This window comes from Corvus kubaryi, unplaced genomic scaffold (assembly GCF_017639235.1).
Source record: "Corvus kubaryi isolate FWS band 111438036 unplaced genomic scaffold, C.kubaryi_AGA036_p1.0 37249, whole genome shotgun sequence".
Lineage (NCBI taxonomy): Eukaryota > Metazoa > Chordata > Aves > Passeriformes > Corvidae > Corvus > Corvus kubaryi.
This window is the reverse complement of record NW_024581072.1, coordinates 4,927,339-4,941,075: the sequence shown is the minus strand read 5'-3', so window position 1 is coordinate 4,941,075 and position 13,737 is coordinate 4,927,339. Positions and strand designations below refer to the sequence as shown.

The following is a 13,737-nucleotide window of genomic DNA, read 5'->3' as shown; positions in this document are numbered from 1 at the left end:
ATTTATTTGCTGTTGTTACATATCTGTGTAAGCACAAATGCTCTTGAGTGATGATGTGATAGACTGTATACTGCATACATTCAAACACTGCTTCGTGTTCTGTACTGTTATATAAGTCTTGTCCCAGGGGAAAACCCAACACCCTGTAACTGACAGATTACTCTGCAATTGGGCTTTTAACTGGGAATGGACATCCAGTCAGGGTTTACCTGAGTAGTATAGTAACTACAGATAAATCTGCAAACACGGGCTGCTGAATATTGGCAGCTGCACAGCTCATTGCAGACTATTGAAATCCTACAAATACTAGACACATTTCTCTTTCCATCATTTGCTGACCTACTTGATGCAATGAGTAAAGAGGTCATAGGCCAAAGAGGATGAGCTGAAATACTTTCCCAGTAATTTCAGTGTTCATATCCCTGTCACTCTTTCTGTGCTGTCAGCTGTCATTTAATGCATGCAAGGCCTTGGATTGTGATGAGTAAAATCTGTGATTGCATGTAATGACAACTGAACAGCTTTTTTTGTCTAATCATGGGAAGGTAGAATTCTAAATTAAACCTTTTTTTCTCCAGGGCTAAACAGCAAATGTAGACAATTTTTTATGTCTACATTATTGATCCTTACTGTATGCATGTGCAGAACCGTGCTGGACTTTTAAGTTTACATTGGAGGTTAGCATTTGGAGTTATATCTGAAAGCTTTTATGTCCAAGAGGTGGTGATTCATCTTTATTACATGCTAAGGTGCTGATCAGAGTTCCTAGATTATACCAGGAACTCAGCGTGAATGACAGAACAGAAAGATTGCAACTAGGACGACAATTCCCTTGGGGAAAGCACGTAAAAGTGGGGAAAATTGCAGAAAAGGGTTTGATGAGCCACGTTGGCTGATCTCTGCTTCTTGAAACTTGCCGGTTGCAAAATGGCAAATTATCACTGTGGCAAATAATCACTGTGGCTGTTCCTTGCAGTGAAGAGGAAAAAAACCAGATGGTTTAGCATGCAGATGCAGTGTGGCTTTTAAGTCCTGCCAAAGGAGGAAACAGTACTGATAGTGCCTGCTCTTCCTGGAATGCTGGTTGGGGAGAGAGGAGGGAAAGAGCTCTTGTAAATGCATCAGATACTGCTTCCAAAGCTTTGACTTCTCTTTGTTTTCTTAGCATTTTTCTTTTTAAAAATTACTAATAAAGATAAAATAATGGGCGTTCGTCATCAGGGAGGTTTCAGGCTATGTTTTGAGCTGGCATTTGGTTTTCAGTTTTTTAATCATAGCAACACAGTCATTCATAGGCTGGATGAAAACAGTTCACACTTCTGTATTCCTTTTAACGTCGTAGCTACCAGGTCTATGGAATAAATCCGTTCTAGGAGTTATTAAGTATCAGTTCTTCTCCCTGCCTTGTACTCTCTAAGGCAAATGCTAGTCGGTGGCTGAAGGAAGATAACATGTCTCACCTGGCTGAGAATACATCTCATCTGACTTTGTTAAATCAGATACGGCATTTCTTCTGGCTACGTAAGTCTACCACCATACTGTGCCATGTAAGTTGTACCTGTAGGGAACTTCTTCCCACTATTTGTATCACAGGGCATAGCAGGGAGGAAGTCTGGAGTGAGGCCTCTATCTACTTACCCTTCTCTGGCCTCTCCCACATCCCTGGTAGGTCTGTGCTCAAAGTCAGTTACATGCAGAATAGATAAGTCTTTTCTGCGTAATTCTCATAGAATTAAACCTCCAGCTATCAGGAAACATTTTGTCTTGTCTGTATAAACTCCCTTTTGCTCACATCTGGTTATTCCTTGCAATATCATCCTGAGTATATAAATATATATATTTATACTCACTAAAAAAAAATTTTTGATCAGTGCTTATCTCATTTGATTCTTTTGAGTAAGCTTTCAGCAAACAGAGACCCTCACAGGCAGACATGATGCAAGAAAATGTCTTCCTTCTATGTGAGTGTTGAAGGGCATTTAAATTATGAATGGTTTCTTCTTCCACCCCTTTCTGCTCTCAAGGTGATTCCTGTGAAGGTAAGATATTGTGTTCATGAAGAGCACTGACAAGGGCTTGAGGGGCATCAGTAGCAGTCATGAGCAGTGAGACTGACCTAACTTGCAGGAAACAGTCATATTCACTACAAACTTTTCTGTTGTGACATGGGACAGTTTTAGATTGTTTAAAATAGGCATTTAGACTTTGGTTGTTAGGATGGCTTTCAAGGAGAATTTATTGTGTTTGTGCTAATCTTAAAGCAAATTTTTTAAGACACTACAGTTTGTGTCCTGGGCTGATGGGAACCCTTGTACTAACTGGTGTACACGGAAGCCCCAGAACAGCACTCTCTTTCCCAGTGGGCTTCCACTCCCTCTTACCACAAGAAATGAATGCTCTTTTACACAGCTTAGACGTTTTGGAGTATGGAATGAGGATCTTAAGTTTTGTGGTTTGCACTGTTACCTCTTGGATTGCTCCGTTTGGCCATGAAACAATGATCCTTGAATCCCAAAGGTCAGTACTCCAGACAGGTCAAGAAAACCTATGAACAAGCCAGGAATATAGCACTGTAGTGTAACTGGCTGTAGCAGCACCTGGAGTTAGCTGTTGGTCAAGCAGCAGTAAATGTACAGACTCGTGGAGTTTTTTGGATTCTTTGTCCTCTCATCTAAATAAAAAGGGCATCCATACTCTTCTTCTGTGTCTTACTGAAAAATGTGCAAGGAGTAAGTAGGTAAACAGCATCAAAGCACCTCCAAAGAGGCAAAGTCTGCAGAAATCAAGAGTTTTAAACTTACAGAGAGCTTAATCACTGCTTACTTATCAGAAAATAAGGTGTTGAGGGGGAAGGCTTTGTATAATAAACTTCTGCCTCCAGGGAACTGAAGAGGTTTAATTTTTTATTTCTTTGCCTCTGCCAAAAGAGAAATACATCTCCAAGGATCATTTTCATGTCCTTTAGAAGCAGTACTGCTGTTCTTCCAAGCCACCAGGATTTAGGTTTTCTTCCCATGTGTTTTGTTTTTTTAATCAGCCTCCTTCGATTCCACCAACACTCACCCCTCCTCTTCCTCACCCCTTCCCACCCACAAAGACAAACGTGTGCTTCCTGTCTTCTTGGGCAGGGTAATGGTTGCTTGTTTTAATTTGGTACATAGCTTCTGTGGAAAATATTAATGGGTTTTTTAGCTGTTTTATTGATACTTATCATAAACGGTCTTCTCCCTGCCTGTCCCTGCTCTGACTGGCCTAACTACTTTATCAGGATTGTTGGAATGTAAGGTTGCTTTGAATGCTTCTTCCTGGGGTAATGAGTCATACTTGGACTTTATTAGTATTTCCGGCATGATGCAGGCAATGTGAAGACATTGGTTTTCACATCATGGGGTAATGCCAAGCTCTCACATTAAGGCAGGGGAACAAATGTCTGTTCATTCCTGGAAAGTGGCTCATTTCTGAGTCACTTGGCTTCTGTTCAGAAAAAAAAAGATGAGGGAAGGAAGATCTTCTAATATCCAGCTTTTCCTGCAGCAAAATCTGGAATAATTACCATTGGGTGGCAGTTGCTGCAGTCTCAAAGCAAAACAGCCCTCCCTGCCATTGGAATATAATTGGTGTTGCCTTATGCCCCAGCAATTGGAGGCATCCAGCTGGATCTGGAAGCAGAGTAAAAAGCAGTTTGATTTCTGGTGATGATTTCGCAGTTTGATGCGAAATTTGAACAGTGGTAAAACTTAACTTCTCTAGTGAACACACTTTGCAATAATAAAATGAGAATTCTGCATCAAAACTCCTGAAATACTTTCAGATTGTCTTTCCAAAATGGATGTGAAAAGAAACATTAATGGTAAGGCTTGGATTAAGTAAGCAGTTGGCTAAGTATTTTGACATGTTTATCTGGGAATTAATTCAATGGAAGCAAATGTTCGTATCAGGGTGATCTTTGCATTAATGATCTGTCTTATGCCTCTGGCAAACTGGCAAGTTACTGGTTGATGTGTTGCCTACCCGTACACCTGGAGCAAACAGCTCACTGCCCTTCAGTGTGATTACTTGCCAGTTCAGTGATTTTCCATTAGAAGCCTCAAGAGCAGAACATGTATAAAGCAGAGGTTTGAGCCATTTCAGAAAAACTTGTTCCTTGATAATAAGTCTTGCAGATGAAGCTTGGTTTTCTCTGATGAGATCTGGCTCTGATGTGACCTTCACCTGCTTGAGATTGCCAGACTGTCAGAATAATGTTGGGGGAAATGCATCAGATACTCACCACTACCTCTCAGTGGGAACCTGAGCATTTTCAAGTTTCTTTCTGCTCTCACTGGTAACTTCCAGTTTTCAGTGACAGGTGAGAATACAAGGAATGTAATTGGCTGTTGTCCACAAACAGGCCTTGTTCCTGAGTTATGTTCTCACATATTTTTATATATATATAGGGTATTTTATTTTTCCCAGGTGTATCCATAGAAAGCCAGCTTATGGCAAGTCCTGCAAACACTTTGCGGACTACCCTTCTAGGGTTTTTGAGTATAAAGTGTTCAAATCCACATTCCAAAAGTTGTGCTGTTCATAATTCTGTTCTGACTATCCTAGTTGAAGACAGGTTAGCCTGTTCTCTCATTGCAGAGTTCTCTCATTCTCCTTATGGCGAATTTTGTGTATACAGGAGGACAAAATGCAAGAAGAGGACTCTATTCAGAGTATAGTTTTTTGCTTGCTTTAATTAAATATCCATATCTTTCAGATGATAAATGTTTGGTCTGGCTGTGTGCCTTGAAAAGTTTTGTGAGTTCCAGATAAAGTCTCTTCAATGTTGAGATCCTCATCACTGGAATTATCTGGTAGATTTGAGTGACACAACTGTACTCAATGAGAATAGAAGCACAGTATTTGGTGATCACTGCAGGCTGGTTACAGTTTTGCATGTAGTTAACAGCAGGCTGTGTATTTTATTTGGTTAGTGGGAAACTAAATCCAGGTCAGTAGGATTGAAGTTGTTTAAATGCTGACTTCTGGAAAGAGAGCAGAAGAGAAGCAACCATCTGGAGGAGACCTGTAGTCTGAATCCAGCGGTAGGAGGACAGAAATTCTTAAAGCTGACAGCTTGACAGCTGTACTCTGTACAACCTTATTCCAGCATAGTGTTTACATGTTAATGTGTGTTAAATAAATGAATGAAAAATCTGCTGGGCTTCCTGCAAATAACTCTGTATCTGAACAAATTTAAGTGTATGCAAAAATGACCTTGGAAGTCATTATACTTACATTAAAGGGTTTCTAGCAACAGCTGCTTGCTGGGGTTAGGAGTATTTCCAAGTATTTTGTGTCATGCTTTCTGAAATAGGATGAAGCTTTATTCAGCAATGTGGCCAGATAAACTCTGTGAGTTCTGTACTGTTGAATGGAGATGAGTGCAGCTAAATGTCCCCTGTAAAATCCAATCAGTAGAATTCTGTTCTCTGTCCTGAATATTGCTCTTAGGCTTGTCAGATACAAAGGGTGTAGGTAACCCCTATACTTTGCTTAAAAGTCAGTTTCAGTGCTAGCTTTTCAAAAGTTGACCTTGCATCTTAGTACTGTTTCCAGCATTATACCTTCATAGTCAGATTTGTCTCACTAAGACAGGGCTTTTGGCTAGAGAAAACAGCTGAGGAACTGGTAGGACTGTCATTTTAATTTGGCACCAGTCTTGAAAGCTGTAGCTGACATGGAGATGGGTCTGGTTTATCGCTTTTGCACCTGATATGTGTGGGCCAGTACACTTTGAAATCTGACATACTGGCTAGTCAAAACACCTTTATTGTGCTGCTGTTGATTAATCTGTAATTTAATGTGACTGTATCCAATTTCTTTATAGTTTTCCCTGGTTTCCAGTGGAGCGTGCATAAATTACTGTTTGCTGTCAGATCGATTAAGAAGCACATATGTCTGTCTTACCACTAATGCCGTGACTTGTTTAAAAGGTTTTCCAACAGAATAGCAGAGGTTGAAAAAATCAGGGCATTTATAAAAAAACTTTGTGCTTCTGTCTCTTGCAGGTTAAGACTTTTCCTGCATATTAGATGTAGACAAGCAAAATGTGCTGCTACTGTGATGCAGGAACCTGTCTTTGCTTCCCAACCTGCCCAGAGAGTCTTGTTCATTGTCTTTCACCACACAGGAGAACAAAAACTCTTGCAAGCACTTAACTTCAGGGAATCTCTCTGTATCTGACATTCCTTAGACAATTGTGGCAGTAGGACTTCTGCATTTTGCTGGTCTGGTGTTTCATCGAAAGAAATGTTACAAAGGAGCTGTAAAATGGCATTGAGTTTATTACTGCCTGGTGACATTTACAGATGTGCTTTATTTGGGAAAATGTGTTTTTGTGTTATCAGAACTTTTTTTAATAGTGCAATTACATTGTTTGACCTCTTGTTACTGCATGCTTTAGTTTGAGATGAAGGAATTATCTATTGGCATCTGGCCATTATAGAATGATCTGATTATTTTTCAGTCTGTTGCATCCTTTTGGAAGGCAAGCTGTAGAAGTTCACATGTTGGGTTCTGTAAGCAAGTAGTAATGTTTTGAATGTTTCCTTTTGCTGGCTTTATAGCGGTTCCGCTTCCCTGATGATATATGCCCTAATCCTCTTCAAACTCTTTTCAGGAATACAGTGCATCTATGTGTAATGCTGTTGAATTATTTAGGGCTATTAAGGTGTTTAGTGTGGCTGATGTGGCTGCTTGTCCTGTGGAGCTCTGTTCTGTACGTGAGTATCAGAATTATTCACCAAGTGGGAAGAACAATACCACGTTGAATCTTGTATCTCATAGTCTTGTCTCAGTTTCTATACCTCTCCTGGTCAGGTTCTTGGTTCTACACAGGAGCCCAAACTTCTGGAGCCTGATTCAGTTTTAACCACTGATCTGTCAGACCAAGAATTTTTTGTGGGAGTCTTACAGACTGCTAGGAAAATTAGTGCTTTCAAAACTTCAATTGTTACCTCTTCTGTTAGCTATTAAATTAATGCTGAACTGTATAAAAATGTACTTTTTATCAGCGATAAGATTTCAAATTCATAAAAGTGATTTTTCTAAAGAATACGTTAAATTAACACAGTTTTGGACTTCCTAGTCATTCCAATGACTGTTTTAACCCTTAGAGCTATCACTATTAGAGGCTGTAAAATTACCATGAGAAGTGCTTCATCACAAATGTAAATGTTCTGTTGTCTTCTACTACCTGATTCTTGAATATCAAGTTTGCATTGAGCTAGCAGTGTGTATAATGCTAATACTGCTTATGGTACAGATTCAGCTGTTCTGTCATTTATTGAAATGAACTTTTTCTGATTCAACTTCTAGTAAAATTACTTTCATCTTTAAGAGTATTTGTAAATAAATTTTCAAGCACATTAATAGAAAGCTTTACAAAAGGGATTGTAAACGTGTAAGTGTATATTCGTACGCACGTATGTTTTTATATATCACAGATTCACAGGATATGCTGAGTTGGAAGAGATCCACAAGGATCATTAAGTCAAACTCCTGCCTCTGCACTTCACTCCCTCTAGGTTTTAGCTTTTCCTAGAAAAACTTTTCTGCTTTAGGATCAAATATTCATAATTTTTCTAATAGTGGTCTGTGAACATGAACCACCTTCTATTTACTAGTAAACTTTTCTGTATGGTCTAATGCTTTGGTCTTCTGTGTAAAAGAAAAATGTCAGTCAAGAGTTCTTGTACTCAAACACGCTCACACACAAGGAGCCAATTGCATGTCTGTATTTGGCACACAAATTGTGTTTGGCACTTAAAACTGATTTGGGTGAATCATGGCTTCTGTTCCTCAGAAGTGCACATTTCTTGGTGTAGCGTTGACTGGCTCCACAGTACTGAAAGACAGATACATACCACTTTTCTGACTTTAGAAGAAAAAAAAATGTTTATCTTTTTGATCCAGAGTGTTCAGGAGAGCTGTGTATTCTTTATATTACAGTTTTTTGTCAATGCAGCATTTTTTCTTGATGTAGTTGTTCATAACTAGAAATTAGCAGAACATATCTTGCTTGTATGTACATCTTCATCGATTCTGGTGTATATTTCTTCAAATTTACTGGGTTTTTAATGTATAAATTAAAGAATTCCTTTCAAGGAGTAAGGGCACTCTCATTTTGCGGACTTTTCACCGTACTTTGAAGTGGTCTGCAGAAATTACTTGATTATAATATTCTTGTTGATGTATGAATTGATTTATGACTTTTGTTATAGTAATGGAGAGAACTGCTCTAAATCCTTGCTTTATTTGTAGCTTGAAAAGTTCTCTCGCTGAGTCTTTTAGTAACTTTGCACTTTGCTGCAATTATTGACATTCTTATTTTGTCGTTGCGGTGGTCAGTATAATCACAGAACATCTGAAGTTGGAAGGGACCTCTTGATATCATCTAATAAAACCTGTTCAAGCAGGACCACCTAGAATAGGTTGCCCATGAGTGTGTCCAGTCAGATCTTGAATATTTCCAAAGATGGATACTTCACAGCCTCTCCAGGCAACCTATTTCAATGTTTGACTGTTATCACAGTCAAAAAGTGTTTTCTTGGGTTCAGATGGAATTGCATATATTTTGCTTTGTGCCTATTACATCTTGGCCTGTCACTGGGCACTGTCAATAAAAGTCTGTCTCCATCTTCAGTCTCTTCCATCAGGTATTTATATGCATTAATAATGTCCCCACTAAAACTTATTTTCTCCCAGCTAACAAGTCTCAGCTCTCACAGCCTCTCCTCATATGAAAAGTGCTCCAGTCCCATTATTGAGCTTCATGGCCTCTGCTGAAACTTCCTGCAGTATTGTCTGTCTTGTGCTGGGTAGGTGAGAACTGGACCCAGCAGTCCAGATGGGGTCTCACCATGGCTGAGTAGAGGGTAAGAATCACATCTCTTGGTCTACGTTCAGCACTCCTAATGCAGCCCAGGTTAGGTTGTCCCTCATTACTCTGAGGGTGCATTGCTGCCACATGCTTAACTTGCTGTCATACAGGACCCCAGTGTCCTTCTCTGCTGAGCAGCTTCCCAGCCTGTAAGCCTGCTGTTTGCCAGCATCTCTGCGTCCCTTTGAATGGCAGCACAGCCGCCTGATCTATCACTCACTCCACCAATTTTTGTGTCAGTAGACACAGTAGCTTTGCCTAACCAAGGCTCTGTGAACTCCAAATAATGGAGACACCTCCTGTGACCTACCTGGCAACCTGTCCCGGGGCTGCACCACACACCAGGGGAAGAAGGTACCCCCAATGTACCACTTGGATCTCCTGAGCTACCTCTTGTGCCTGTTTCTCCTTACTGCTTCTTCCGATTCTGCCCAAGAGGGTTTGGTTCTTACTGCTTTTCAGGCAGCTAAGAGGTAGTCTTACAACCCCCTTGATGTGAGCTAAGCTCTAGTTACCAACGCTTTTGTTTCATGTTCTTACTCTAGTCCTAGTTCATTTTTTGCTGATACTCTGTAGGCGTAAATGCAGAAAATTTTTTTTTATCAGCATATAAAATTATGCTGTGGGATTTATTTTTTTATGTTCTTTGTGTCTTCAAATTGCACTTCAGAACAATCTCCTCCTGAAGAGTTAACTATACACAAATTTCAGTGTTCTTGGGAATTTATGTACAGTTTTTTGTAAGTGTGCTTTATACCGGCTGACAGGGATTGTGTGGTTCCTGCAATCTGGCTCTGCACAAGCTGGGAAATGTTGGTGGAGGCATGAAGCTGTGGTTGTTAACTGGAGCAAACTTTTGCTTCCAGCCAGTTACCAAGGTAGAGGTAGAATTTAGAAGTCTTGTACAAGCTTGTCATCTCTATAATTATGTGGCTATTAAGAAATGGGTGGAAGTTGAATGCTCTAAAATTATAGACTGTAATGATAAGACATGGTTAGTACTGATTCTGATGCAATTTTCCTCCTTGCCAACAGAGTTTCAACAGCAGGAAGGCATGAAGACCCATCAGAAAAGTATGCAGCTCTATGACACACCCTATGAACCAGAAGGCAGTGGTGTGGAATCCGATTCTGAAAGTGTGGTGAGTCACCATTTACAAGAAAGCAAATTGCCACAGGATGATGACAGGCCTGCTGATGAGTATGATCAGCCGTGGGAGTGGAACAAAGTCACCATCCCAGCTTTGGCAGGTAGGATTCCTAGATCCCAGCCTCAAAATTTTCTCTCACAGTTATAGCATATGCACTTACCCTCTTTTGATGTGTATGTGTGTGTGTGTGTGAAGAAATGTCTGAAAAGTAAATGTGGGTCATCTCAAATCTTGACATGCTGCAGAATTATGGAACACTGCACTTTTTGTTTGGTACTTCAGCCAACCTGTTGTCAATCATCTTAGCACTTGTTTCATATTACTAAAACTTATGCTTCTACCACTTCTTGTCCATACCCCCATTTTAATGGACGGGATGTAGATAGTGTTTATTGTTGAGCATCTCTATGATGAGGAAGTTGCTTTGTAGGGTCCTGAAATTGTGGAGCCATTCTCAAAGTGACTGTGATGAAGTGTTGGGGATGAGGAGGAAAGTAAAGAGATGTGGCTCTGGGAGTGACTGTGGAAGAAGCCTGAGAGACATGATTACTAAGTAGTCAGCGTGCATTTACCCTAGGTAAATCCTGCTTGACAAACCTGTTTGCTTTCTTTGTTAAAACTCTAGATCTCTTAATGGAAAGAGAGCAGTTGGTGTCATCTATGTTGACTTTAGCTTTCAGCATGCCATGCTGTGGCATCAGCTATGTTTGGAATTTGTTGTAGCTGACATGGGTGGGCTAGTAGATTTAGGAAAAAACCTATCAGGGTCATTGACCTCAAAGGGTAGTGTTAGTGATTCATGCTCTTCCTGGAATCTGGTTACAAGTGTGATTCCTCTGAGGATATGTTCTGGAACCCTTCCTGTTTAGTGTACTTATTAGATACCCAAAGCAGAAGGAGAGGAAATGCCCCTTATGAAGCTTGGAATAACAGCCAAGAGAGGGGAGGGTGTGTGCAAAGCTGCCATTCTGAGGGACCTGAACAGGCTGGAGAAATGGACTGACAACAAGCATACAAAATCTGATGAGAATAGACCCAAAGACTTGCATCTGGAGGAAACTCACCCCCTGCAATTATACAGACCTAGATCTGGTTGACTTGCTGGGACGCAGCTTTGCTAGAAGAGGCTTAAGGAGTCCTGGAGGAAAGTGGACTAAATGTGGGTAGCAGTGCTCCTCACCATGGTAGCCTGTGTGAATAGGAGCAAGCCAGTGGATGAAGCAACGTGACTGTTCCTCTTTACTTCACATTTCTTGGACTATGCATAATCCTGTGGCAGGATTCTGATATAAGAAGGATGTTGATAAATGTTGTCAGCACAGAGCCAACAAAATGGCAAGAAAGTGCAGCACATGACAGCACATGTGAAGATATGCTGAGAAAACTGGGCTTGCTTAGCCTGGAGAAGAGAAAACTTTGGGTGGGACATAATGGGAACTTTCTAATGCCTGTGAGGAGATCCTCAATAAGATGGAGCCAGTTTCTTCACAAATGAGCAGGTGTGTGATGGGAAGATGAGATATAAGATGAATCAGGAGAGGTTCTGACTCAATATAGGAAGTTGGTTTTTTGTCTGCAAGAACAGTTAAGCATTGGAAACAATTGTTCAATGAGCTCTTGCAGTCTCCATCTTCAGATTTTTTTCATCCTGTGTGAAGAAATGATGGGATAAACAACCTGATCTGATCACGTCGTTTCCCACGCAAGGACGGTGATTGTGTGCTACCCAGAAGTAGTTTTTCTTTCAAAAACCAGCAACTTTATTGTTGAACAATGCTGAAATACCACCTGTGGGACCAGTATACATCTGTCTTCAGTGAGATCACATTTCACAAATTTTCAAATAGTATTACAGCAGCCACAGAAACTGGATTATTAGTTTTAGAAGTTAAGTCTTAAGAGTCATATGTGTGCATATGTAAATCATAGACATTATTCTTCATGTATTGGTCATATTATATGAAATTGATGAGATTTACTTCATTTGGATTTCGTCATAAGCTCTGTGTTCATCTTCATGCCCACTTTTTTGGTTTTTATCAGGTAAATTCTGAAATAGGGTTTTTTTGAGTTATTTAAAAAAAAAGAATCTTAGGTTTGTCAATTTTTTCTTTATATCTACTTTTCAGTTTTTACATATAACTGTAAATTAACAAGGTCAGCCCAATACAAGATTTTACAATTGGTTTATGTGTGAATATTCTTTAAAGTTCTATGTAGTTATGAAAATGCGCAGAGCAAAATATTGCTTTACAGAACTAATAGACTAAAGAGAGATTTAATTAAATGGTATTATGATGTAGTTGGATTACTTACAGGTTCACCATGGAGAATTCTTATTTAAAATAAGAAGAGTAAACGCTTTTTGAGATTAATTAGATTTCTCTGATTACATCTGCCGTTCATTATAGATTAGTTTGTTTTAGGTAAAAGCTTATTTGTCACAAAGAAATGTCTAAGGACTGGCTTCAAGCACAGTTGCAAGCTGCTGTTTCATCTGGTGTCTCTAGACTTCATCTTAGTCCAAGGAGTTGTAAATGTTTAGAATAAGGAAGGAAGAAGTCCAACTTTGAAGTTTGAAATGGTGGAAAGTTTGGAATGGAGGAGTGTTGACTTTCTGCTGAGATGTCTGAAGTGCTTTTCTGACTTACTCGGTGGTTCTATTGTTCGGTGGTTCTCCAGGAAAGGGTTTTTTCAGTTGTTAGCAGAGGTGGATTTTTCTGAAAATTGCAGTGTTGGTCTAACTGGTATTAAAAATTCTAGCAATGGGTAAGTCCCACTTTATAGGCCCACAATTACCATCTCCCAATTACATGGAACTGTAGAGATCCTGAAGGACCCCTCTGCTGAAACTTTCCTATTTTGAGAAATTCATCTGAAGGGAACAGCAGATATTTGTGATGTGAATTGCAGATACAGAGACTTGTACAGGAAATATTTTTGATTTGTCAGGTGGTAGACCATAGAAACAAACCAAAAAGGCAAGCAACACTAGAATTATCATGAACCTAATTACTCATGCAAGTCTTTGAAGGAAAAAATTTGTTCTTATGCCATGATTTCAGGATTTGTTGCTGAAGCATAGCTAAAACCTGTGTATATCCAACCTGGACTTTGAGATTTGTCAGAAAGAAAGTGTGGACAAGCTATGAAATGTGCTGAGGCTGAGGGGAGTGTGTCTGTGCTCTGACTCCTAAGCATGAGGCTGGGGCTGGTGTCATGCTGGCATTGTGGATGGAACAAGCTGTACATAGCCTACAGATTTTGCTGTGTTAAAAGATGCATCTCTGTGTAGCAGAACTGGAATGCAGCATTTTGACTGTCTGCAGCTGGAGTTCTTTCTCAATCAAATTTGGGTTTGTTTTATGGGAGGCTGTGATGCTAAAATGTGTTTTTGATGGCTTTTTTGGGAAGTGAGCAGGTCTTGTTAGAATTCCTGCTGAGCTGGGCAAACTGGTTTGCCCAGAGGAGTGGAGGTTGACAAAGTAGCTTTCAGGTACACAAGTCTGGCTAGAAAAGGGGATAACACCAGGGAGAGCCCACTGGATAGAAGATAGCGTGGGCATCAGAGGGCCCATTCAAGAATGTCACTCTGACACTGGCTTCCACTGAGTTTATGAGAAATCTGTCCTCTTCAGACTGTCGTGCAGGCACAGAAAACCTTTCAGTAAAGGA

The 13,737-nt window shown here is 40.0% G+C and overlaps 1 protein-coding gene across 2 annotated transcripts in view; it reads left to right on the top strand.

Annotated features, from left to right (window-relative positions):
* Positions 1 to 13,737, top strand: part of SHB (SH2 domain containing adaptor protein B) — a 79,952-nt gene that overhangs the window by 28,149 nt on the left and 38,066 nt on the right. For both annotated transcript variants that reach the window (XM_042023530.1, XM_042023529.1), the window contains exon 3: positions 9,947 to 10,162. In XM_042023530.1, coding sequence (XP_041879464.1) covers positions 9,947 to 10,162 — 216 coding nt within the window. The remainder of the gene's footprint in view (positions 1 to 9,946; positions 10,163 to 13,737) is intronic.